General features: G+C 35.0%; 2 protein-coding genes across 3 annotated transcripts; both read right to left on the reverse strand.

Moving 5' to 3' along the window:
• Positions 1-91: 91 nt before the first annotated feature.
• LOC141338810 (DNA damage-regulated autophagy modulator protein 2-like) lies at positions 92-11,014 on the reverse strand. 2 transcript variants are annotated; one of them, XM_073844427.1, is made up of 8 exons: positions 10,814-11,014; positions 8,824-8,956; positions 8,680-8,747; positions 8,464-8,606; positions 4,782-4,959; positions 4,628-4,710; positions 4,459-4,551; positions 92-659 (listed from the first exon to the last, which is right to left on the reverse strand). In XM_073844427.1, the coding sequence occupies exons 2-8, from the start codon at positions 8,952-8,954 to the stop codon at positions 537-539; spliced, it is 819 nt and encodes a 272-aa protein (XP_073700528.1). In that variant the 5' UTR covers positions 8,955-8,956; positions 10,814-11,014; the 3' UTR covers positions 92-536. The 2 variants fall into 2 exon arrangements, with proteins under 2 accessions (XP_073700528.1, XP_073700527.1); XM_073844426.1 differs by having other exon boundaries at positions 8,824-9,067.
• Positions 11,015-13,533: 2,519 nt separating this feature from the next.
• Positions 13,534-26,262, reverse strand: cept1b (choline/ethanolamine phosphotransferase 1b). Its single transcript, XM_073843989.1, has 10 exons — positions 26,117-26,262; positions 25,482-25,592; positions 22,429-22,858; positions 22,208-22,355; positions 20,483-20,624; positions 20,052-20,136; positions 19,736-19,867; positions 16,732-16,890; positions 16,524-16,649; positions 13,534-16,453 (listed from the first exon to the last, which is right to left on the reverse strand). Exons 3-10 carry the CDS (start codon positions 22,774-22,776, stop codon positions 16,334-16,336), a joined length of 1,260 nt encoding a protein of 419 aa, XP_073700090.1. The 5' UTR covers positions 22,777-22,858; positions 25,482-25,592; positions 26,117-26,262; the 3' UTR covers positions 13,534-16,333.
• Positions 26,263-26,462: the final 200 nt, after the last annotated feature.

A 26,462-nucleotide genomic window follows, 5' to 3' on the forward strand; every position in this document is an offset into this window, starting at 1 on the left:
ACATGTTTGTTCAGTAAGAGATTTCATTTTCACCTCAAAATACTCGTAATTGTGGATGTTTAATGTGTGTATTTATCAATATTGTCAGTGATGGTATAATAAACATTTTATTTAAATCATTTAGAAATATTTTTAGCATTTTTTAAATGTGACTTTTATTTTGTCATGATGAAATATGAGCTATAAATGTTCTTTATGCATAAAACTCAGCCACTGATACACCCCAATGGTAACACACTCAGAGACGTTATGCGTTTTTACAGTGGTATAAAAAATGAATATATCTAGAACAAAAGAACAGACCATAGAACCACCAACTTACACTAGAGAACAAACCAGAAGTGTAACATGTGTCTTGTATTCGGTTAAAATCATTACAGTTAGAGCATCATTTCAGACGGTTGTGTTAATGTTGTACAAACGTTGTGTAAATGTTAGTATGAAGTACTGAGTGTTTCTGCCTGTAACCCTGAGCGTTGCTGCCCTCTGCTGGAGCCTCACGGTCTTTCTGCCTCATCTGGAGGGTTTTCTCCAAATCAGATGCTGCCGGCGAGCAGCGGAGACGTTTCTAAGGGTCCGCGTGAAGGAACGGGCCTGTAATGGTGCGAATTATACAAGTGGTTGCTCTGAAGCTCCGCTTCTGCTCGCAGGTTGATCTTCTGCAGAGAAACACACACAGGTGTGAGAGACACACTCAACAAGAGTCTATCATCTGATGTGAGATGTCAGGATTAGGAGTTTATGTTTACAATTTAAAAAAAAAAAAAGGTCGAAGATTTAGAAAGTCATTTCGACAAAAACGTCAGAATTGCGAGTTTATATTTTTGTGATTTCAAGAAAGCCAGAATTGTGAGTTTATATTATTGCGAGTTTGTTTTGCAATTTTGGAAAAGTCAGAATTGTGAGTTTATATTTTTGTGATTTTGAAAAAAAAAAAAAAATTGCAAGTTTATATTTTTGCGAATTTGAAAAAAAAAAGATGATTTTACGATTTCGAGTCAAAATTGCGAAAAAGCCAGAATTTCAGAAAAAGCCAGAATTGAGTTTATATTTTGCAATTTCGAAAACATTTTTTTTTTTAAAAATGCATGTTTTTATTTTAAGTCAAAATTGCGAGTTTTTTTTTTTTTCGAAATTGTAAAATATAAACTTAAATTGCAAATTTTGTATTTTTGCAATTTCGACAAAGTCAGAAGTGTGAGTTTATATTTTTGCAATTTTGACGAACTCAGAATTGCAAGTTTATACTTTATGATTTAGAAAAAAAACATGCAAATTGCGAGTTTATATTTTACAATTTCAAAAAAAAAAAAAAACAAATTGCAAATTTTGTATTTTTGCAATTTCGACAAAGTCAGAAGTGTGAGTTTATATTTTTGTGATTTTGAAAAAAATAAATAATAATTGCAAGTTTATATTTTTGTGATTTCAAGAAAGCCAGAATTGTGAGTTTATATTATTGCGAGTTTGTTTTGCAATTTTGGAAAAGTCAGAATTGTGAGTTTATATTTTTGTGATTTTGAAAAAAAAAAAAAAAATTGCAAGTTTATATTTTTGCGAATTTGAAAAAAAAAAGATGATTTTACGATTTCGAGTCAAAATTGCGAAAAAGCCAGAATTTCAGAAAAAGCCAGAATTGAGTTTATATTTTGCAATTTCGAAAACATTTTTTTTTTTAAAAATGCATGTTTTTATTTTAAGTCAAAATTGCGAGTTTTTTTTTTTTTTCGAAATTGTAAAATATAAACTTAAATTGCAAATTTTGTATTTTTGCAATTTCGACAAAGTCAGAAGTGTGAGTTTATATTTTTGCAATTTTGACGAACTCAGAATTGCAAGTTTATACTTTATGATTTAGAAAAAAAACATGCAAATTGCGAGTTTATATTTTACAATTTCAAAAAAAAAAAAAAACAAATTGCAAATTTTGTATTTTTGCAATTTCGACAAAGTCAGAAGTGTGAGTTTATATTTTTGTGATTTTGAAAAAAATAAATAATAATTGCAAGTTTATATTTTTGCGAATAAAAAAAAAAAGATGATTTTACGATTTCAAGTCAGAATTGTGAGTTTTCTATTTTACAATTTAGAAAAAAAACTTTAAAATTGCAAGTTTATATTTTAAGTCAAAATTGCGAGTTCATATTTTGCAATTTCGGAAAAAGCCAGAATTGTGAGTTTATATTTTGCAATTTCGAAATAAAATTTTTAAAAATGCATGTTTTTATTTTAAGTCAAAATTGCGAGTTTATATTTTGCAATTTCAAAAAAGTAAACATTGAAAATTTTGTATTTTTGCAATTTCGACAAAGTCAGAAGTGTGAGTTTATATTTTTGCGATTTGAGTTTATAGTTTTGCAATTTTGACGAACTCAGAATTGCAAGTTTATACTTTGTGATTTAGAAAAAAAACATGCAAATTGCGAGTTTATATTTTACAATTTCGAAAAAAAAAAAAAAAACTTAAATTGCAAATTTTGTATTTTTGCAATTTCGACAAAGTCAGAAGTGTGAGTTTATATTTTTGTGATTTTGAAAAAAATAAATAATAATTGCAAGTTTATATTTTTGCGAATAAAAAAAAAAAAGATGATTTTACGATTTCAAGTCAGAATTGTGAGTTTTCTATTTTACAATTTAGAAAAAAAACTTTAAAATTGCAAGTTTATATTTTAAGTCAAAATTGCGAGTTCATATTTTGCAATTTCGGAAAAAGCCAGAATTGTGAGTTTATATTTTGCAATTTCGAAATAAAATTTTTAAAAATGCATGTTTTTATTTTAAGTCAAAATTGCGAGTTTATATTTTGCAATTTCAAAAAAGTAAACATTGCAAATTTTGTATTTTTGCAATTTCGCCAAAGTCAGAAGTATGAGTTTATATTTTTGCGATTTAAGTTTATATTTTTGCAATTTTGACGAACTCAGAATTGCAAGTTTATACTTTGTGATTTAGAAAAAAAACATGCAAATTGCGAGTTTATATTTTACAATTTCGAAAAAAAAAAAACTTAAATTGCAAATTTTGTATTTTTGCAATTTCGACAAAGTCAGAAGTGTGAGTTTATATTTTTGCTATTTTGGAAAAAATTTAAAAGTTGCGATTTTATATTTTTGCAATTTCAGCAAAGTCAGAAGTATGAGTTGATATTTTAGCGATTTTGGAAAAAACGTAAAAGTTGTGAGTTTATATTTTTGCTATTTTGACGAACTCAGAATTGCAAGTTTACATTTTGTGATTTAGGAAAAAAAACATGAAAATTGCAAGTTTATATTTTACAATTGGAGAAAAAAAAAACGTAAAAGTTGCAAGTTTATATTTTTGCAATTTCGCCAAAGTCAGAAGTATGAGTTTATATTTTTGCGATTTAAGTTTATATTTTTGCTATTTTGACGAACTCAGAATTGCAAGTTTATATTTTGTGATTTAGAAAAAAACATGCAAATTGCGAGTTTATATTTTACAATTTCGAAAAAAAAAAAAACTTAATTGCAAATTTTGTATTTTTGCAATTTCGCCAAAGTCAGAAGTGAGAGTTTATATTTTTGCTATTTTGGAAAAAATTTAAAAGTTGCGAGTTTATATTTTTGCAATTTCAACAAAGTCAGAAGTATGAGTTTATATTTTTGCGATTTAAGTTTATATTTTTGCTATTTTGACGAACTCAGAATTGCAAGTTTATATTTTGTGATTTAGAAAAAAACATGCAAATTGCGAGTTTATATTTTACAATTTCGAAAAAAAAACTTAATTGCAAATTTTGTATTTTTGCAATTTCGACAAAGTCAGAAGTGAGTGTTTATATTTTTGCTATTTTGGAAAAAATGTAAAAGTTGCGAGTTTATATTTTTGCAATTTCAACAAAGTCAGAAGTATGAGTTTATATTTTTGCGATTTAAGTTTATATTTTTGCTATTTTGACGAACTCAGAATTGCAAGTTTATATTTTGTGATTTAGAAAAAAACATGCAAATTGCGAGTTTATATTTTACAATTTCGAAAAAAAAACTTAATTGCAAATTTTGTATTTTTGCAATTTCGACAAAGTCAGAAGTGAGAGTTTATATTTTTGCGGTTTTGGAAAAAATGTAAAAGTTGCGAGTTTATATTTTTGCAATTTCAACAAAGTCAGAAGTATGAGTTTATATTTTTGCGATTTAAGTTTATATTTTTGCTATTTTGACGAACTCAGAATTGCAAGTTTATATTTTGTGATTTAGAAAAAAACATGCAAATTGCAAGTTTATATTTTACAATTTCGAAAAAAAAAAAAACTTAATTGCAAATTTTGTATTTTTGCAATTTCAACAAAGTCAGAAGTATGAGTTGATATTTTTGCAATTCTAAAAAACGTAAAAGTTGCGAGTTTATATTTTGTGCTTTCGAAAAAGTCAGAATTGCGAGTTTATGTTTTGCGATTTTGGAACAAAAAAGTCTGAATTGAGAGAGACGCTTTACCTTGAAGTCTCGTATGTAGGTGAAGAAGAAGCTGATGAAGGACAGAGCCAGAGACCATTCAGAGATGGTGCTGACGATGTGGGGAGTGTAACCCTGAACAACAATCAACAGTCCAATCAGAAACTCACGTTTGACATGCACAAACCTCACAGTGAGACGGCACACTCACAGGTTCTCCAGGCGTCCAGTGCAGCTTCTTGTTGACCTCGGTTCCTGACAGAGTGCTGTACATGACCACAGACGACACGAACACTGAGAGAATCAAGGAAGCAACCTTCAGCGGCCACAAGAAACGTTAAATACTAACCCTGTTGAAAGGATACTGCAGATGATGCTGGTGAAGGTCCAGAAGCAGACGCTGAGGCGAGTCCAGAACACGGATTTGCTGTGGATGTGCGGCTGCATGAGGTACGACAGCGCCGTCTGGACCAGGATGTAGAGCGCGCCCACGCCGAACGTCAGTATGGCGCCCACCAGGTGCATCGAGAACACAGTGGTTTTCTGGGAAGAAAATGAACATTTTGAGTCGAATCAGCAGCTGCAAACGCGTCTGTTCAGAGCAACACAAACATCTGCAAGCTGTCACTTTCAAGGACTTTTCAAGCAGTCTTTTTTCAGTCAGAGATCCACGGTTCATTTTCTTAAGGGATTTGAATTTGTGTATACTTTCTTTTGTCTTTTTGTTTTTATAACTGTACTGCCTTTATGCTTTCTACTGTTTAAGAAAAAAAAAAATAGGAAAGATTTGTGAAATCGCTCAGGAGTCCCGAAATGAATCACATGATATATCAGGATATCAATATCAGGGCCGTCAATATCAGGGGATGAAGAACAGACTGAACTAGATCAAATTGGCTTGAAAAAGCAAGACCTGAACGTTTGAAAAAGTTTAAAAGTTTGAAGTTTGATGGTTTTCAGTCTGAAATAGTTTGAAGTTTCAAGTAGTTTTAAAAGCTTAAAGTTTGAATATTTTGAAGACAATACAGTCTGTCAGAGATGATAGATAGATAGATAGATATGTTGATAACATGTTTCTAACATGATTAGCAAGTAACTAGCATGTTGCTAGTCTGCTTCGTGCATGATTAACATGTTACTAGCAAGTTGTTAGCATGATGCGCAAGTTACTAGCATGTTTCTAACATGATTAGCAAGTTGTTAGCATTTTTAACATGATTAGCAAGTTACTAGCAAGATGTTAGCATGATGAGCAAGCAACTAGCATGTTTCTAACATGATTAGCAAGTTACTAGCAAGTTGTTAGCATTGATGAGCAAGTTACTAACATGTTTCTAACATGATTAGCAAGTTGTTAGCATTTTAGCATGATTAGCAAGTTACTAGCAAGTTGTTAGCATTGATGAGCAAGCAACTAGCATGTTTCTAACATGATTAGCAAGTTACTAGCAAGTTGTTAGCATTGATGAGCAAGTTACTAGCATGTTTCTAACATGATTAGCAAGTTGTTAGCATTTTAGCATGATTAGCAAGTTACTAGCAAGTTGTTAGCATTGATGAGCAAGCAACTAGCATGTTTCTAACATGATTAGCAAGTTACTAGCAAGTTGTTAGCATTGATGAGCAAGTTACTAGCATGTTTCTAACATGATTAGCAAGTTGTTAGCATTTTTAGCATGATTAGCAAGTTACTAGCAAGTTGTTAGCATGATGAGCAAGCAACTAGCATGTTTCTAACATGATTAGCAAGTTACTAGCAAGTTGTTAGCATTGATGAGCAAGTTACTAGCATGTTTCTAACATGATTAGCAAGTTGTTAGCATTTTTAGCATGATTAGCAAGTTACTAGCAAGTTGTTAGCATGATAAGCAAGTTACTAGCATGTTTCTAACATGATTAGCAAGTTGTTAGCATTTTTAGCATGATTAGCAAGTTACTAGCAAGTTGTTAGCATGATAAGCAAGTTACTAGCATGTTTCTAACATGATTAGCAAGTTGTTAGCATTTTTAGCATGATTAGCAAGTTACTAGCAAGTTGTTAGCATTGATGAGCAAGCAACTAGCATGTTTCTAACATGATTAGCAAGTTACTAGCAAGTTGTTAGCATTGATGAGCAAGTTACTAGCATGTTTCTAACATGATTAGCAAGTTGTTAGCATTTTTAGCATGATTAGCAAGTTACTAGCAAGTTGTTAGCATGATAAGCAAGTTACTAGCATGTTTCTAACATGATTAGCAAGTTGTTAGCATTTTTAGCATGATTAGCAAGTTACTAGCAAGTTGTTAGCATTGATGAGCAAGCAACTAGCATGTTTCTAACATGATTAGCAAGTTACTAGCAAGTTGTTAGCATGATAAGCAAGTTACTAGCATGTTTCTAACATGATTAGCAAGTTGTTAGCATTTTTAGCATGATTAGCAAGTTACTAGCAAGTTGTTAGCATTGATGAGCAAGCAACTAGCATGTTTCTAACATGATTAGCAAGTTACTAGCAAGTTGTTAGCATTGATGAGCAAGTTACTAGCATGTTTCTAACATGATTAGCAAGTTGTTAGCATTTTTAGCATGATTAGCAAGTTACTAGCAAGTTGTTAGCATGATAAGCAAGTTACTAGCATGTTTCTAACATGATTAGCAAGTTGTTAGCATTTTTAGCATGATTAGCAAGTTACTAGCAAGTTGTTAGCATTGATGAGCAAGCAACTAGCATGTTTCTAACATGATTAGCAAGTTACTAGCAAGTTGTTAGCATTGATGAGCAAGTTACTAGCATGTTTCTAACATGATTAGCAAGTTGTTAGCATTTTTAGCATGATTAGCAAGTTACTAGCAAGTTGTTAGCATGATAAGCAAGTTACTAGCATGTTTCTAACATGATTAGCAAGTTGTTAGCATTTTTAGCATGATTAGCAAGTTACTAGCAAGTTGTTAGCATGATAAGCAAGTTACTAGCATGTTTCTAACATGATTAGCAAGTTGTTAGCATTTTTAGCATGATTAGCAAGTTACTAGCAAGTTGTTAGCATTGATGAGCAAGTTACTAGCATGTTTCTAACATGATTAGCAAGTTACTAGCAAGTTGTTAGCATTGATGAGCAAGTTACTAGCATGTTTCTAACATGATTAGCAAGTTGTTAGCATTTTTAGCATGATTAGCAAGTTACTAGCAAGTTGTTAGCATTGATGAGCAAGTTACTAGCATGTTTCTAACATGATTAGCAAGTTGTTAGCATTTTTAGCATGATTAGCAAGTTACTAGCAAGTTGTTAGCATGATAAGCAAGTTACTAGCATGTTTCTAACATGATTAGCAAGTTGTTAGCATTTTTAGCACGATTAGCAAAGTTACTAGCATGTTTCTAACGTGATTAGCAAGTTGTTAGCATTTTTAGCACGATTAGCAAAGTTACTAGCATGTTTCTAACATGATTAGCAAGTAACTAGCATGTTGCTAGTCTGCTTCTAGCATGATTAACAAGTTGCTAACATGTTGCCAGTATGTTTCAAACATGATTTGCATGTTACTAACATATTGTTACCATGATTAGCAAGTTGGTTTGAATGGATTAGAAATAGTTGACAGAAGGGCAGTTAGATAGAGTCTCAACTGATTCTGGCAGTTTAAATTAGAATTTTGACAGTTGGAGTTTGAATTTTGACAGTTGGAGTTTGAAGTTTGAATTTTGACAGTTGGAGTTTGAATAGTGTTGATCATTTGAACACTCCCTCAATGTAAGTCTATGGGATTTTTCCTAGTTTTAATCGTAAGACACAACACACTCGGTCAGATCAGTCTGAAGATCTGGGCTGAGTTTGGAGTTTGTAGAGTTAAAGCTCGAGGAATTAAATGTAATTTACAATTTACGTTGTTTACGCTTTATAGTAATTTCTTGGTTCATCTTTATTGTTAATTAATGTGAGTCAACAACTGTTAATGCAACTTTTCAGACAAACATGAACATTTGTGCGCAGCAGACTGCAAATCCACACATCAAATGTAAAATATCTGACCTGCTTTAAATGTCTTTACGCTAAAAAAAACACACCTGGAAGTTGGCGACGACGCACATGCCGAGCGAGCTTGCGCATCCCAGAACAAACCCTATCCGATTGAGGCGGTTCAGACGGGTGTCCTCAGAATCCACAAGGGCCTGAAGCTGCTTGAAGCGCACGTACATAGTAGCGACCCCTGCAGGAGAACACGTGACATTACACCACTGACACGCATCAGAACACAAGGGGTTAAAGGTCAAAGTCAGTACCTAAGAAGGCGGACACATTGAGCATGAGTCCAAACACGCATCTCTCCGGCGCCATCGCCCCCGTGTCACTGTAAGACCACAAGACTAAAGTCAGTCAGAGGTCAGAGGTCACACTGTCACATGATGAAAGCGGGCTTTGTTCACCTGATGTAGGGCAGCAGCGGGTCGACGTGTCTCAGGATGATGGCCGTGATGTAGGCGAAGATGAAGGTGGCGGCGGTCCAGATGACCAGAGCCACCGGCAGAACACACAAACCCTCCTGAAACCACCACATACCTGACCACACACAACCAGTGTATTACTCCAATCAGCGGTGCTTCCTCTCCTCACCGCAGATCAGCTTCATGGGTGAGTCTCTGAGTTTCACTTCTGCTGGACGTCTTGTGACTAAATGTTGATAAAACCATTCACACACAAACTAGAGGAACAAACTGTATAAAAAACAGAGTATTTTTCACACTGGATATGAACCCAACTAATAGGGAACGTTTTTAGAATGTTCTGGTAATGTTACAAACGCATTCTACCAGAAACAGGGTCTTTAATACTGTTCTCGCAGAAACATTTTAGTTCAGCTCGTTTTAGAACGTTCAGAGAACATTCAGAGAACATTCAAAAACAACGTTCCTAGAATGTTTACAAAATGATCAATTGGAATGTTGCCGTAACGTTGTATAAACAATTAAAAATTGACGTTTTGAACGTTCAAAGAACATTTTCATAGAGTTTTCATAACTTCGGAACATACAGAGTTAAACGTTCTTCTATATTTTAAACATTATTCATAAATTTTTTTCTGAAACGTTTAGTTCATCTTATGTTGTTTCAACGTTACTGCTTGTTTTAGAATGTTCTGAAAAAACTGAAAATGTTTACAACATGATCAAATGGATTGTTCCCTTAATGCTGTATAATCAATAAAAAACATTTTAAAACAAATTGATGCTTTGGACGTTCAAAGAACATTCAGAAATAATGTTTTCATGCCTTATTTTTCTAACGTTTCTTAAACGTTAACTGCTTGTTTTAGAACATTCCCCGAATGTTTACGAAATGAATAAAAGGAACGTTGTAAAAACAATGAAAAAACATTTTTTAAAAAGTGCCATTTTGAACGTTCAAATAACATTCAGAAATAATGTTTTCATAATTTAGTGGGATTGTAAAAACGTTATATATTTTATCATTATTTATTCATATTTTTTCCTCAAACATTTTAGTTCATCTAATGTTATTTAAACGTTACTGCTTGTTTTAGAACGTCGTGAAAAACGACATTCCTAGAATGTTTGCAAAATGATTAAATGGAATGTTCTCTTAAAGTTCTATATAAATTAAAAAAAAATACATTCTGAACATTACAGTACAAAATAACGTTTTCATAACTTAGTGGGAACGTTAGTGTTAAATGTGTTATATTTCATCCTGACATTTCTTAGTTCATCCAAAGTTTTTAAACGTTACTGCTTGTTTTAGAACGCTCTGAAAACACTCAAAACTAACGTTCCTAGAATGTTTACCAAATGATTAAATGGAATGTTCCCTTAAGGCTGTATAACCAATAAAAACATTTTAAAACAGACCGACGTTTTGAACGTTTGAAGAACATTCCGAAATAACGCTTTCATATCCTGTTTTTTCTAAAACATTCAGTTCATCTAATGTTTTTTAAACGTTACTGCTAGTTTTAGAACGTTCTGAAAACACTCAAAAAAACAGAATGTTTACAAAATGAATAAATGGAATGCTCTCCTAACGTTCTAAATATTATTTCTTTAAAGTGGCATTCTTAAGGTTTCAAGAACATTCAGAAATAACGTTTTCATAACTTAGTCGGAAGGTTAGCGTTAATTTTGTTATTCAAAGAACGTGCTACAATTGCACCACAAGTACTTTGAGCGATTCAAGAAGAAATAAAAGACAAATCCATTCACTTTTACTGAAACACAGATTTCCTTAGTTTCACTTTCTATGTCAAAGAAAATGACATTAAAGCGCAGTTTAAGGTTATTGTGGTATTGCTGATATCTTTGTTTTTGTCAAAGCTGTATGTAATGATTAAATCAGATTTAAATATAATAATACTCATCATATGATGAGCTGTCAGAGGAAAAGCTTTAACGTTAACGTTACCTGTCAATCAAACAGAAGATCGTCCCTCAGTCTAAACATTCTGACATTTCAAATGCCTTCACAATGACTTTATCACTTCTGTCAGTGCTTAGATTTCATTCTGTGCTGTTTGTATATCCTTTAATTCGCGTAATGCTCAGATTTCTGATTTAGTTCACTTAAGAGAGATGTTTTTCTTCCGTGTCTCGCGCGTCAACTCTCGCCGCTCATTTCCGACCAAACTCACGAGGAAAAAACCCGGATGTGGAGCTGCTCGGCCGGGCGCCAGCGCGGGAAAAATCCCCCTGAAAAGCGACTTTTTTAATGAAATATTAGCAATTTCGACGATTTAGTGTGTGGCTATTGGTAGAGACATGTCATAACGTCTGTAGTAAATTCTACACCCTTGATAATCATAAAAAACGATGTCCAGATTCATTAGTTCATCCCAGTTTCACAAAAAGCTTATAAACGTTATTATAATAAGTCAGACGTTGAAGTGAGTTACTGTTTTGGTCTCCTCTGGGAAAGATCAGATTTATGTTCATCTGATCTCATTTTATAATTTTCTTTCTGTTCTAAAGATGTTGTCTTCGGATGGTTTGACTACTAAAAAAGTGAATAAGGGAAAACACTTCAATAGGAAATCGTCTGAAAGCATCCAGTTATTTATTACATTTATCAGGATGTATCGTAATAAATATTTGAGAAATGATTGTATGTGATTGTATTAGTCTTTATAGAGTGAAACATACAACATAAAGAGGGTAAATGCACAATATTCATACTGGATATGTTGTAATGATAACATTTCAGCTGTATTTTTGTAAGTTTTTAAGTCTATTTGTACCATATATTTACGTTTACTAAGACAGGAAGTACTTCAAAACAAAACAAAACAAACCAAAAAAACACCAGTTATCATAAATATAGCAATCTTTATTTTACAGGTGCTTTTATTCAAAAATCAGAGCAATGTTACAATCAAACCAACAGTTTGTTACGAGTCACTGAAAGTGTCATGAAAAAAAAAACGAAAAAAAAAAAAACAAATATATCATCGGACGTTTCCATCTGCAAGATTTAATGAGCGCTTAAATCTCTCGTTAAAGTGGACCAAAAAAAAAAATAGTCCCAGAAAGGATTTGGCAACAAGTGACGCCTAACAAAACGAATCAAAGCTTATGATTAAAGTGTGAACGGACGAACGTTCGTAGAATACAACACGTTTAATATCTCTCATACTGATAAAGATATGGAAGAACAGCAGACGATGAAGCCTTTAATCATCTGCAAATAAAAGATCATTAATAACATCAATTGCACAAACTCGTCAAAACTCATCTCAGCTTGTTTTCTGGGCGGCAGCATCGAGCTGTTTCTACAAACTACCATTTATTCATTTATCTATTTATGTATTTCTTACATTATATGAATCGCCTGAGAGGGATGTTTAGAAATAAATACAAATCCAGAACGCCATGCAAACTTTATATTTAAGGCAACGTTTGTTGTGTGCAATACTTAATTAAAAATGAACACTAATGAGCGGCGATTAACAGACTGAATATCTGAAATATCCGAAGTGAAGTCAACTTATTTTAGGAAAATCCGGTGCAACACGAAGCGAACAGTTCAGGAAGTTGACGACGCCACCAGAAAGACACTTAAGACACCTTTAAAATGTCCTTGAACTTGAAACCCGTTCTTGGCATTTTGGATTTTAACGTCTGAACATTTCAGGCAGAATGAAGCAAAGAAAAACAGCAAATCTCAGCAAATGTGTCACATTTCAGAAAGAAATAATAAGAAAATTATATTTAGAAGCGCATTTTAGGACTACTGTGATTTTATTATTATTATTTAAATGACAAGCCTATTTCTTAGTCACCAAAACGGGACATATTATTTAAATTGAACAATTTTAAGCATATAATGGCAGTATTTATTTTATTACTGTCTGAAATATATATATATATAAATACTGTATTTGTGTCAAACGATTAATCACATCCAAAATAAACATTTTTGTTAATTTGAATGTGATTAATTGCGATTAATCGACTGTATATATTTATTATGTATATTTGTAAACAAAAACGTTTATTTTGGACGTGGTTAATTGCATCCAAAATAAAAGTTTTTGCTACTTTGAATGTGATTAATTGCAATTAATCGAGTAATCGATAAAAAATAAACATTTGTTTTGGATGTGATTAATATGTGCATAATATGTGTGTGTACTATATATATTTATTATGTATATTTGTAAACAAAAAAAAAAACGTTTATTTTGGGTGTGATTAATTGATTAATTACATCTAAAATAATCGTTTTTTTATGTGATTTAATTGCAATTAATCGACTGTATATATTTATTATGTATATTTGTAAACAAAAACATTTGTTTTGGATGTGATTAATGACATCCAAAATAAAAGTTTTTGTTGATTTGACTGTGATTAATTGCGATTAATCGCATCTGAAATAAATGTTTTTTTTTTTTTTAATTGGACTGTGATTAATCGATTAATCGCATCCGAAATAAATGTTTTTGTTAATTTGACTGTGATTAATCGATTAATCGCATCAGAAATAAATGTTTGTTAATTTGAATGTGATTTAATTGCGATTAATCGATTAATCGCATCCAAAATAAATGTTTTTGTTAATTTGAATGTGATTTAATTGCGATTAATCGATTAAACACACCCGAAATAAATGTTTTTGTCAATTTGATTGTGATTTAATTGTGATTAATCGATTAATCGCATCCAAAATAATTTTTTTTTAATTTGCATGATGATTAAATTGTGATTAATCGATTAATCACATCCAAAATAAATGTTTTTGTTAATTTGACTGTGATTAACTGCGATTAATCACATCTAAAATAGTTTTTTTTTTCCATAATATATATATGTGTGTGTGTGTGTGTGTGTGTGTGTGTGTGTGTGTGTGTGTGTGTGTGTGTGTGTGTGTGTGCTGTATATATTTATTATATATATATTTGTAAACAAAAACATTTATTTTGGATGCGATTAATCACATCCAAAATAAATGTTCTGTTATTCTGAATGTGACTAATCGATTAATCACATCTAAAACTGAATTGTTTGTTTGCATAATGTGTTTGTACTGTGTATATATGTATTTATATTTGTAAACAAAACATTTATTTTGGATGCGATTAATTACATAAAAAATAAACGTTTTTTTGTTAATTTGAATGTGATTGTTTTTGTTTGCATAATATGTGTGTGTACTGTATATATTTATTATGTATATTTAAACAAAACCTTTTATTTTAAATGTGATTAATTGTGATTAATCACATCTATAATATATTTTTTTACATAATACATGTAAATAAAAACGTTTATTTTGGTTAATCGTTTGACAGCACTCATTTAAATTTGCCGTTAAAATAATACACTTAAAAGTAGCTTTTATTTTCCTTCTAAACACATTTTCTTATGTTTTCTTTTCATTTTAATGTGAAACATGACATTGAGAGATTCACCCAGCAGGCACGGCGTGAGACGCAACAAACTAAAAATTTAGACAAACCAGCTAAACACTGTGATTTCATTCAGGGACGAATCAATAAATTAAGTGCTTTCCATTTAAAACTGAACAAAACGACAGAAACATCCTTCCGAGAAACGAGAAAACGGAGTGATGAAGGGAAGAATATGACCTGATTAAAACGCAAAATACAAACGTGCGTAAACAAGTGAACGCTCTCACCAAATCATTATTAGCAGCCACAAAATCATTGATCTGACTTTCACTCGTTTAATCCAATTCAAACACGTGAGAACGAGTCGTTAAAACCATAATACAGACCCCGACAGCCCCAAAGCATCATGGGTAACAAAGAGCCATCTTCTTAAAACAATGACCTTAAGTAAAGTGACCTTTCGGAAGTTCGTTAGTTCATTCGTTAGTTTGTTCATTTATTCATTCGTTGGAGAAGAAACTCAGCAAAGAAGTTCAACCGAAAATGAGATCTGGAGAAATTTCATTACATCGCTTGCTCACCAATGGATGTGAATGGGTGCCGTCAGAATGACAGCTGATAAAAACATCACAGTAATCCACTAAGTAATCCGATTAATCTTGTGAAGCATTTGTAAGTGCAGAATGGTTTGAATCATGATTCATTGGCTCTGGTTTAGTTCCACCAATGGATGTGAATGGGTGCCGTCAGAGCCCGAGTCCAAACAGCAGATAAAAACATCACAGTATTCCACTAATTAATCCAATTAATCTTGTGAAGCATTTGTAAGATGTTTGGACTCTCATTCTGACGGCACCCATTCACATCCATTGGTGAGCAAGTTATGAAATCTGATGAAGAAACAAACGGATTAAATTTTTTCCAGAACTTCTTTTCTTCTAAGCGCAGAATGGTTTGAATCATGATTCATTGGCTCTGGTTTAGTTTCACCAATGGATGTGAATGGGTGCCGTCAGAATGAGAGTCCAAACAGCTGATAAAAACATCACAGTAATCCACTAAGTAATCCGATTAATCTTGTGAAGCGTTTGTAAGATGATTGGACTCTCATTCTGATGGCACCCATTCACATCCATTGGTGAGCAAGTGATGGAATCTAATGAAGAAACAAAGAGATTTAATTTTTTCCTGAACTTCTTTCCTTCTAAGCACAGAATGGTTTGAATCATGATTTATTGGCTCTGGTTTAGTTTCACCAATGGATGTGAATGGGTGCCGTCAGATCCCGAGTCCAAACAGCTGATGAAAATAGCACAGCAATCCACAAGTAATCCGTATAATCTCCTGAAGTGTTTGTAAAATATTTGGACTCTCATTCTGACGGCACCCATTCACATCCATTGGTGAGCAAGTAATGGAATCTGATGAAGAAACAAACGGATTACATTTTTTCCTGAACTTCTTTTCTTCTAAGCACAGAATGGTTTGAATCTTCATTCATTGACTCTGGTTTTAGTTTCACCAATGGATGTGAATGGGTGCCGTCAGAGCCCGAGTCCAAACAGCTGATAAAAACATCACAGTAATCCACTAATTAATCCAATTAATCTTGTGAAGCATTTGTAAGATGTTTGGACTCTCATTCTGACGGCACCCATTCACATCCATTGGTGAGCAAGTTATGAAATCTGATGAAGAAACAAACGGATAAAATTTTTTCCTGAACTTCTTTTCTTCTAAGCGCAGAATGGTTTGAATCATGATTCATTGGCTCTGGTTTAGTTTCACCAATGGATGTGAATGGGTGCCGTCAGAGCCCGAGTCCAAACAGCTGATAAAAACATCAAAGTAATCCAATAAGTAATCCGATTAATCTCGTGAAGCATTTGTAAGATGTTTGGACTCTCATTCTGATGGCACCCATTCACATCCATTGGTGAGCAAGTGATGGAATCAGATTTTTTCCTGAACTTCTTTTCTTCTAAGCGCAGAATGGTTTGATTTAGGATCAATTGGCTCTGGTTTAGTTGGGGGATGAAAGTGCAGTGAGATGTAACCGTATGAAAGCTCCTTCGCCGTTAGCCGAGGGCCACCGCTGCACTCTGTGGCTTGATCTTGAAGACGCAGATGTGCAGGTGAGACGCGATCTCGTTGCAGACGCTCACGCAGTAGCGCACCAGATCGAAGAGAGACAGAATCTGAGAGTAAACAACAGTTATGAGTCGTAATACCAGACTTTAGTGTGAATCTGAGGCGGCGCGACCTTACCAGAGAAACCCACAACACCAGATACTCGTCGATGAAGCTGTTGAAATACTGATCGAGAAACAGCAGACCGGGACCCAGAAACGCCACGTCGTGAAGATGCATCTCGCTCTTCGTCATGTGAGCCACCTGAGCCCATCACCAGACCAGGTCAGAGGTCAAACTCAAGTTTGCAAATGAAGATTTTCCCGGTATATGTTTGTTCACTCACCACTAGTTTATTGGTGATTTTGGCAGAAACGAAGCCGAAGGCTAGGATGTACAGACAGGGGTGTTTCTGGAACAGCTGGACGGCTGATTTCTTATAAATCATCATGGCGAGGATGATAACGGAGCCGATGTGCAGGACGGGCGATAACACACTCGTGCCCTGAAACACACACACAGGTAGGTAAGTCACAATATATTTAAGCTGCTGCTTCTTATTCTTCACTGAGACTAAATTTGTGGTTGAAACTCGTCCTTGAGTTTTCAAGCTAGCACCACCAAACTCAGCCCAGACCTTAGACTGATCTGACCGAGTAAGCTGTATATTTTATAACTGATTGAACTTTGAACGTTTTCCTAAAAAAGGATGATTAAAACTGGGAAAATCCCATAGACTTACATTGAGGGAATGTTCAAATGATCAACACTATTCAAACTCCAACTGACAAAACTCGAAACTCCACTGGGCAATTTTTTAAGCAATGTTGCCGGGCAACTTTGGAAAATGTTGCCGTGAACGGGCAGCCAGGTGTGAGACAGGGCCCACAACTGATCTAAATTATACAGGAAGAAACGTGTTACATATTCTCAATGAGAAAGTGTCCAAGCAACATTGCTCAAAAAAAGTTGCCCAATAAAATTGCTCAAAAAGTTGCCCTGTGTATCATCAGCCCAACTGTCAAAATTCAAACTCCAACTGACAAAATTCAAATTTAAACTGCCAGAATCCCTTGAGACTAAATCAAGCTTCCCTCTACTCTATCTAATCTAGATTTATCTCGTTAGTAATATGCTAATAACATGCTAATCACTTGCTAATCATGTCAGCAACATTTTAGTAACAAGCAAATTTTTCTAACAACATGCTATTCATGCTGTAAACATGCTATCAACATGATAATGACATGTTAATCATGTCAGCAATATGCTAGTAACTTGCTAACAACATGCTAGTATATTGTTACTCATGCTAACAACATGTTAGCAGCATGTTAATCATGTTAACAACATGGTAATCATGCTAACAACATGATAGTAATGCACAAATCATGCTAGTAACGTACGTATCATGTTAAAAACATGCTAGTAACTTGGTAATCATGCTAAAAAATGCTAATAGCTAGCTAGTCATGCAAACAACATACTAGTAACTTGTTAACCGAGCTAACATGTTAGTAACAAGTTAATCATGCTAAAACATGCTGGTATATTGTTAATCGTGTTAACGACATGTTAGTAACATTTTAATCATGCTAACAACATGATAGCTACATGGTAATCATAACAAGCTAGTAACACGCTAATCATGCTAGAAATATGTTAGTAACTTGCTATAGAAACATGTTAGTAACTTTCTAGTCATGCTAGAAACATGCTAAGAACTTGCTAGTCATGCAAACAGGCTAGAATCTTGCTAATCATGTTAAAGTCAAGCTAGTGACTTGCTAACCACGATAGAAACATGCTAACAACATGCTAGTAACTTGCTAAAGACACTAAAGCCATCCTAATAACATGTTAGTACCATGGTAATCATGTTAACAACCTGTTAGAAACATGCTAATTACCCTAGCAACTGCATAGCAACACCCTAGCAACCACCTTAAAAACCACCCCAGGTAAACTAGCAAACCGCCCTAGAAACCACCTTGGGTGCCCTAGCAACCACACAGCAACACCCTAGCAACCACTTTGAGTACCCTAGTAACCACCTTGAAAACCAACCCAGGTACCCTAGCAAACCTCACTAGAAACCACCTTGGTTATCCTAGCAACCATTTTGAGTACCCTAGCAACCACCTTAAAAACCACCCCAGGTACCCTAGCAAACCGCCCTAGAAACCACCTTGGGTACCCTAGCAACCACACAGCAACACCCTAGCAACCACTTTAAACACCCTAACAACAACCTTAAAACCACCCCAGGTACCCTAGCAACCAACCCTAGAAAACCAACTTGGGTACCCTAGCAACCACACAGCAACACCCTAGCAACCACCTTAAAAACCAACCAAGGTACCCTAGCAAATCTCCCTAGAAACCACCTTGGGTGCCCTAGCAACCACACATTAACACCCTAGCAACCACTTTGAGTGCCCTAGCAACAACCTTAAAATCCACCTCAGGTACCCTAGCAACCCACCCTAGAAAACTAACTTGGGTACCCTGGCAACCACACAGCAACACCCTAGCAACAACTTTAAGCACCCTAGCAACCACCTTAAAAACCACCCCAGGTAGCCTAGCAAACCCCCCTAGAAACCAACTTGGGTACCCTAGCAACCACACAATAACACCCTAGCAACCACCTTAAAAACCACCCCAGGTACCATAGCAACCCACCCTAGAATGCAACTTGGGTACCCTAGCAACCACACAATAACACTCTAGCAACCACCTTAAAAAACCACCCCAGGTACCCTAGCAACCCACCCTAGAAAACCAACTTGGGTCCTCTAGCAACCACACAGCAACACCCTAGCAACCACTTAAAGCACCCTAGCAACCACCTTAAAAACCACCAGGTACCCTAGCAAACCCCCCTAGAAACCAACCCAGGTACCCTAGCAAATCTCCCTAGAAACCACACAGCAACACCCTAGCAACCACTTTGAGTACCCTAGCAACCACCTTAAAAACCAACCCAGGTACCCTAGCAAATCTCCCTAGAAACCACCTTGGGTGCCCTAGCAACCACACAGCAACACCCTAGCAACCACTTTGAGTGCCCTAGCAACAACCTTAAAATCCACCCCAGGTACCCTAGCAACCCACCCTAGAAAACCAACTTGGGTACCCTAGCAACCCCACAACAACACCCTAGCAACCACTTTGAGCACCTTAAAAACCACCCTGAGATCTTTCAGTTTTTCTGATAGACTGTGGATTGAACATTTCTGTCCAGGCTTTTTCAAGCCCAGTCAAAGTTTGTCTTCAGGTCTAGTTTTAGTCTGGTTATGTAAATGATGATGTATGTTTGGTTTGAATATCAGAGCTGTCGTACGTACCGCTATAGTGGATCCGTTTTTCCCCACTCCGCCTGTAAATATGACTCTGAAGTAATTGGTGCAGGAGAAAACCACCCCGATAAATGTGCAAAGTGCTGGAATTAATTTCATTTGGATGTTTATGACGGGAATCTGTCGAGAAACATTTACATTCAAACACTTGAATATGTAACAATACACACCCACGACACATTTGGACAATTTTGAATACAAAATGAATGCAATATAATGCAAAACACACTCATAGCTGATAAGTGGCTGATTATTTGCACTAAACACTCTGATCTGAAGCACTATTATGATAATCACAGATTACCGGAGACTGCCAGAAAGCCGATCCGCCCACAGCAGCCAGCAGATACAGCACAATTATGAAGATCTGCACTTCAGTCACATCAATGCTGATCAGAGCGGAGGAGAGACGCACGTTAGACACAAACACACACAGCTTCACAATCACACACAGCTGATCTGAGTCTCTCCATTGGAATCATTCAGGTTTGTTAATTAGCGTTTCAGGCAGCTGATTGGTGCATTGCTGGCGTCAGTCAGCCAGAGAGCCGTTTGATTGGCCGGGGGTTTACCGTAACGTTCCAAAAGGCGGGGCCGACGACGGCCGTGAAGGTCTGCAACAGCGCGAGACACACCTGCAGCTCTGTGATGTCAAATCTGGCACAGAACAACCCTCACATATACGTTTGACCCCTCAGATGTGATTCAGCAGGAGCCGAGGTGTTTGATACTCACATGCCGAAGCGCAGCGTGCCGGAGACGTAGGTCTGCCAGTGAGCGCAGTAAAACATGAACATGCCCGCGAAACAGCAGAAGAACATCCAGTCCGGGTGAGTGCCCAGCTGAACCGCGATACTCGTGCCCAACACCACAAACACTGACACACACGACAAACATTCAGATGGCATTATGGGAATCAGAAGAAAAAATTAAATAATAAAAAATAAAAATAAAGTCTCTTCTGCTCACAAAGCCTACATTTATTTGATTAAAAATACAGTAAAAACAGCAAAATTCTGAAATATTTTTACTGTTTAAAATAACTGCGTACCATTTGAATATATTTTAAAATGTAATTTATTTCTGTGATTTCAAAGCTGAATTTTTAGCATCTTTACTCCAGTCTTCAGTGTCACATGATCCTTCAGAAATCATTCTAACATGCTGATTTGCTGTTTAAAAAACATTTAATATTATTATTATTATGCTGAAAACAGTTGAGTTGAACTTTGTTTCAGGTTTGTCTGATAGAGAGTTCAGAAGAACAGCATTGATCTGAAATAGAAATCTTTTGCAAACATTAAAAAATGTCTTTATCATCACTTTTGATCATTTTAAGGCATCCTTACTAAATATAAGTTTTAATTTTCACAATTTCTGTCCCTAAAAGCATTTTATTTTAGATAAATGCTGCTCTTTGGATCTTTTTTATTAATCAAAAAATCCTAAAATAAAAAAAAATACTCACCGGTTTTAAATATGAATATTTGAATATTAGAATGATTTCTGAAGGACCGTGTGACACTGAAGACTGCAGTAATGATGCTGAAAATTCAGCTTCGATCACAGAAATAAATTATATTTTTAAATATATACAAATAGAAAGCAGTTATTTTAAATAGTAAAAATATTTCACAATTATGCTGTTTTTCCTGTACTTCAGATCAAATAAATGCAGACTTGGTGAGCAGAAGAGGCTTCTTTATAAAGATGTAAAATCTTACTGTTCAAAATCATTTGTCTGGTAATGTATATTAGTTTTGTAGAGGTTTAATTATTTGTGTCATTTATTATTCATGCAAATGTACATTTAAAATATGCATATGATATAATTTACTTTATGCAATTATTAATATATTATTTAAATGATACATTACTAAATATGCAAATATTACACTATAAAGTATTAGTAAATAAATGATAGGTAAAATACATTATAATTATAATTTATATACATTATGTAAATCTTTTTCCATTAATAATTACATATAGTTTTTACATATATAAATTACATTATATAATGTACTATCAATTATTTATGTTAACTATTCAATAAATGTTAAATAAATTATGTAATATAATATTAACCCAACCAAAATTGATGTTTTATATTATAAATTATGTACATTATATTCAAATTTATACATTCACATAAATTTGTAATATACACTTATAATATATTTAAAAAATATATATTTTTACTATTTAAAATAACTGCTTGCTAATTGAATATATTTTAAAATGTGATTTATTTCTGTGATCAAAGCCTGAAGGACCATGTGACACTGAAGACTGAAAATGCAGCTTTGATCACAGAAATAAATTACATTTTAAAATATATTCAAATAGAAAGCAGTTATTTTAAATAGTAAAAAATATTTCTAAATTTTACTGCTTTTGCTGTACTTCAGATCAAATAAATGCAGGCTTGGTGAGCAGAAGAGAGTGTGTAATGTTCACCTGTGGAGAGCGAGTCGCAGCCGTGGTCGAACAGCTCCCCCAGTGGTGAACTGCTGTTAGTGCGTCGCGCCTGTTTCCCGTCGATGGCGTCCAGCGACTGATAGATGAACAGACCCACCGCGCACAGCAGATACGCCCAGAGAGGAGCCTAAACGTGCAAATAAATTAGTTTGTTGTACGAATTTACCGTTTTGGTATATGACTGTAGGATTGCGCGGCACCTGTTCGGTGGCGGTCGGGCAGTAGTACACCAGCACCAGCGTGGTGAAGATGTTGGTGGCCAAACCCACGATGGTGATGAGGTTGGGTGCGATCCAGGGCGGCATCCTGTGCACCAGCCACTCCCAGTAGCGCTGCATGACGGGTTCGAGGAGTGAGCGTCCAGAGCTGCTGTAGCGGTGCTCCTCCAGACGCTTCAGCTGGTGGCGGGACAGGACCGGAGCCGGCAGCTCGAACACACGCCGCAGGACACCGGGGGCGAACCAGCAGGACGAGTCCACGCCTCGCACCCGCTCCCGCACCACAGCCCCGCCCCCTCGCCGCCCGTGAGCCCCCGCCAGCCCACTCATCGCTCTCAGCCAATCACAGCCCGAGTCTGAGCCTGACTCCGCCCACTGCGCGCCCGCACAGCCACAGCAGGATGGCTAACACCTGCAGACAGGTACATGTTCATTTAGAAAGGTTAGAATGTAGGGTTGCCACCAATAGTTGACTAACCGTTAGAAGAGAAATTTTTTTTTTTTTTTAATCCACAGAAAGTAGCAAATTACTTAATGTAATATAAATGTATTGATTAAGAAGTTACTAGCATGATTAGCAAGTTGTTAGCATGTTTCTAACATGATTAACAAGATACTAGCATGTTTCTAGCATGATTAACAAGATACTAGCATGTTTCTAGTATGATTAGCATGATTAGCAAGTTGCTAACATGTTTCTAGCATGATTAACAAGATACTAGCATGTTTCTAGCATGATTAACAAGATACTAGCATGTTTCTAGCATGATTAGCATGATTAGCAAGTTGCTAACATGTTTCTAACATGATTAACAAGATACTAGCATGTTTCTAGCATGATTAACAAGATACTAACATGTTTCTAGCATGATTAACAAGATACTAGCATGTTTTCTAACATGATTAACAAGATACTAGCATGTTTCTAGCATGATTAGCAAGTTGCTAACATGTTTCTAGCATGATTAACAAGATACTAGCATGTTTTCTAACATGATTAACAAGTTACTAGCATGATTAGCAAGTTGCTAACATGTTTCTAGCATGATTAACAAGATACTAGCATGTTTCTAGCATGATTAACAAGATACTAGCATGTTTTCTAACATGATTAACAAGTTACTAGCATGTTTCTAGCATGATTAGCAAGTTGCTAACATGTTTCTAGCATGATTAACAAGATACTAGCATGTTTTCTAACATGATTAACAAGTTACTAGCATGTTTCTAGCATGATTAGCAAGTTGCTAACATGTTTCTAGCATGATTAACAAGATACTAGCATGTTTTCTAACATGATTAACAAGTTACTAGCATGTTTCTAGCATGATTATCAAGTTGCTAACATGTTTCTAGCATGATTAACAAGATACTAGCATGTTTCTAGCATGATTAACGATACTAGCATGTTTTCTAACATGATTAACAAGTTACTAGCATGTTTCTAGCATGATTAACAAGATACTAGCATGTTTCTAGCATGATTAGCATGTTGTTAGCATGATTAGCAAATTGGTAGCATGTTTCTAGCATGATTAACACATTATTTAAATGATTCTAACATTCAGTCTAGTTACTAGCATGATTAACAAGTTACTAGCATAATTAACATGTTAGCAAGGTTAGTAATTTGCTAACATGTTTCTAACTTAATTAGCAAGCTACTAGCATGTTTTTAACATGATTAACATGTTACTAGCATGTGTCTAGCATGATTAGCAAGTTACTAGCCAAATTAGCATGTTAGCATGATTAGCAAGTTACTAACATGTTTCTAACTTAATTAGCAAGTTACTATCATGTTGTTAACATGATTAGCAAGTAACTAGCCCTAACATTATTAGCATGTTGCTAGCACGTTTTAGTATGATTAGCATGTTGCTAGCATGATTCTAACATGATTAACAAGTTATTAGAATGATTATAACATTCTAAGTCTAGTTGCTAGCATAATTAGCATGTTACCATGATTAGCAAGTTGCTAGAATCACGTTAGTGAATGTATAACTCAATAAGCAAGTAACTAGCATGATTAACATGTTGCTGGCATGTTTTAGCATGATTAGCATGTTGCTAACATGTTTTTTTACATGATTAACAAGTTATTGGAATGATTTTAACATTCCAAGTCTAGCTATTAGCATGATTAACAAGTTACTAGCATGTTGTTAACATGATTAACAAGTAACTAACATGATTCTAGCATGATTAGCATGTTGCTAACATGTTTTAACATGATTAGCAAGTTATTAGAATGATTTTAACATTCTAAGTCTAATTGTTAGCATGATTAACAAGTTACTAGCACAACTAACATGTTAACATGATTAACAAGTTACTAACATGTGTCTAACTTATTAACCAAGTTACTAGCATGTTTTAACAAGATTAGCAAGTTGCTAATAAGACTGTAACATGATTAGCATTCTGTTGACATGATTAAAAAGTTACTAGCATGATTCTAACACGTTTCTTACATGATTAACAAGTTACTAGCTTGTTGTGTAACATGATTAGCACATTACTAACATGATTTGCATGTTGCTAGCATGTTGTTACCAAGTTACTATCATGATTCTAACATTATTAGCAAGTTACTTGCATTTTGTCAACAAGATTAGCAAAATGCTAACATGATTCTAACATTAACATGCTGTTAACAATAACATAACTACCTAGTTACTAGCATGTTGCTATCATGTTATTAGCATGATTATCAATATACTGCCATGTTTCTAGCGTGATTAACACGTTGTTAACATTAAGTTAGCATGTTGCTGATCATGTTTCAAACGTAATCTACTCATTTTTGTTGATACAGATTCTTTGAGTCAATGTCGCCGACTTCATCGAAAACAAAGAAAGAAAAAGAAATTTGTACGACAAATGCTTATAAGGCTACGTAGACAATTTAAAGCTTATTATTATAGTTTAATTTAATAATGTATTATTATATGTGTGATTAGTGACTAATCCTTACAATTAAAACCAAAAGGTCAGCCCTAGAATAATGACATAATTGTTAATCATTTTACCTGTTCACCAATCGCGAGTTAGAAGACGCCTTCAGGCCACGCCCCCAAACAAAAGCCCCTCAAGCACACGTCACGCAGGCCGATCGCGCCGCACTTCCTGCTTCCACACCGCTGCGACAAAATATTGTTAAATACTTAAGACAATATTCCAAACACTTAGGCAATGATATAAAGTACTAGATTAGGCTGAGAAAAACGCGACATGAAAATATAAGCGTTTATAATTGAAAAACATTTCAGATTTCACTTAAATAAACAACACGTAAATACTATAGTAATACCATGGTATTCTTCAAAACGTCTTGTAAACACCTCGGCTTTTAGTTATTTTTATCTTTGAGCACTATGATATTGCGATCTGACACATCGTTGTACTTTTTAAAGACATGTCATGCTACTAAAACATAAATAATAATGATAAATATTGATATTATTGTTTGATCACGATCATTATTATATAACAGCAAATGCTTAATCTGTCACTTTCAGTGATTCCGTGTTTAACGGTTCAGATGACGGGTAAATCCCAGGTGTCTGTCAGGGGACTCGGGGCCGGTGTATACGGCTCAGGGTTCGAGTCCCGATCCGGTTCGCCGTTTGTTCGTTCGTTTAACCTTCCCTGCATCTGCACTCACCCGCCAGCTGCAGATAAACTCCCGATTCGGAGAAGATGCGCGATCTTTCCGTTCGGCCCGGTTCAATCCTGAGGTTTCGGCTCCGCTGTCGGTTCCGCCGGTCCCGGTCCGGTTAGCGCGAACTGCTAGCGAAACGCCGCCGGTCACTTCCGGCGCAGCTCAACGCGGACGCGTCAAGAGTGTCGCAGATGCGAGGGACTGCGCACGCAGGCGCAGAGGTGATTCAAGAGCGTCGTAGAGGCGCTACGCAGAATCGAACAAATGAATAATTTTACAACTTGACTAAACTACTTTTGGCACGACGATAGATTTCTAGTACAATTGTAAGTACTTTAAAATACAAAAA

The sequence above is a fragment of the Garra rufa genome, chromosome 7 (genome assembly GCF_049309525.1).
Source record: "Garra rufa chromosome 7, GarRuf1.0, whole genome shotgun sequence".
NCBI lineage: Eukaryota > Metazoa > Chordata > Actinopteri > Cypriniformes > Cyprinidae > Garra > Garra rufa.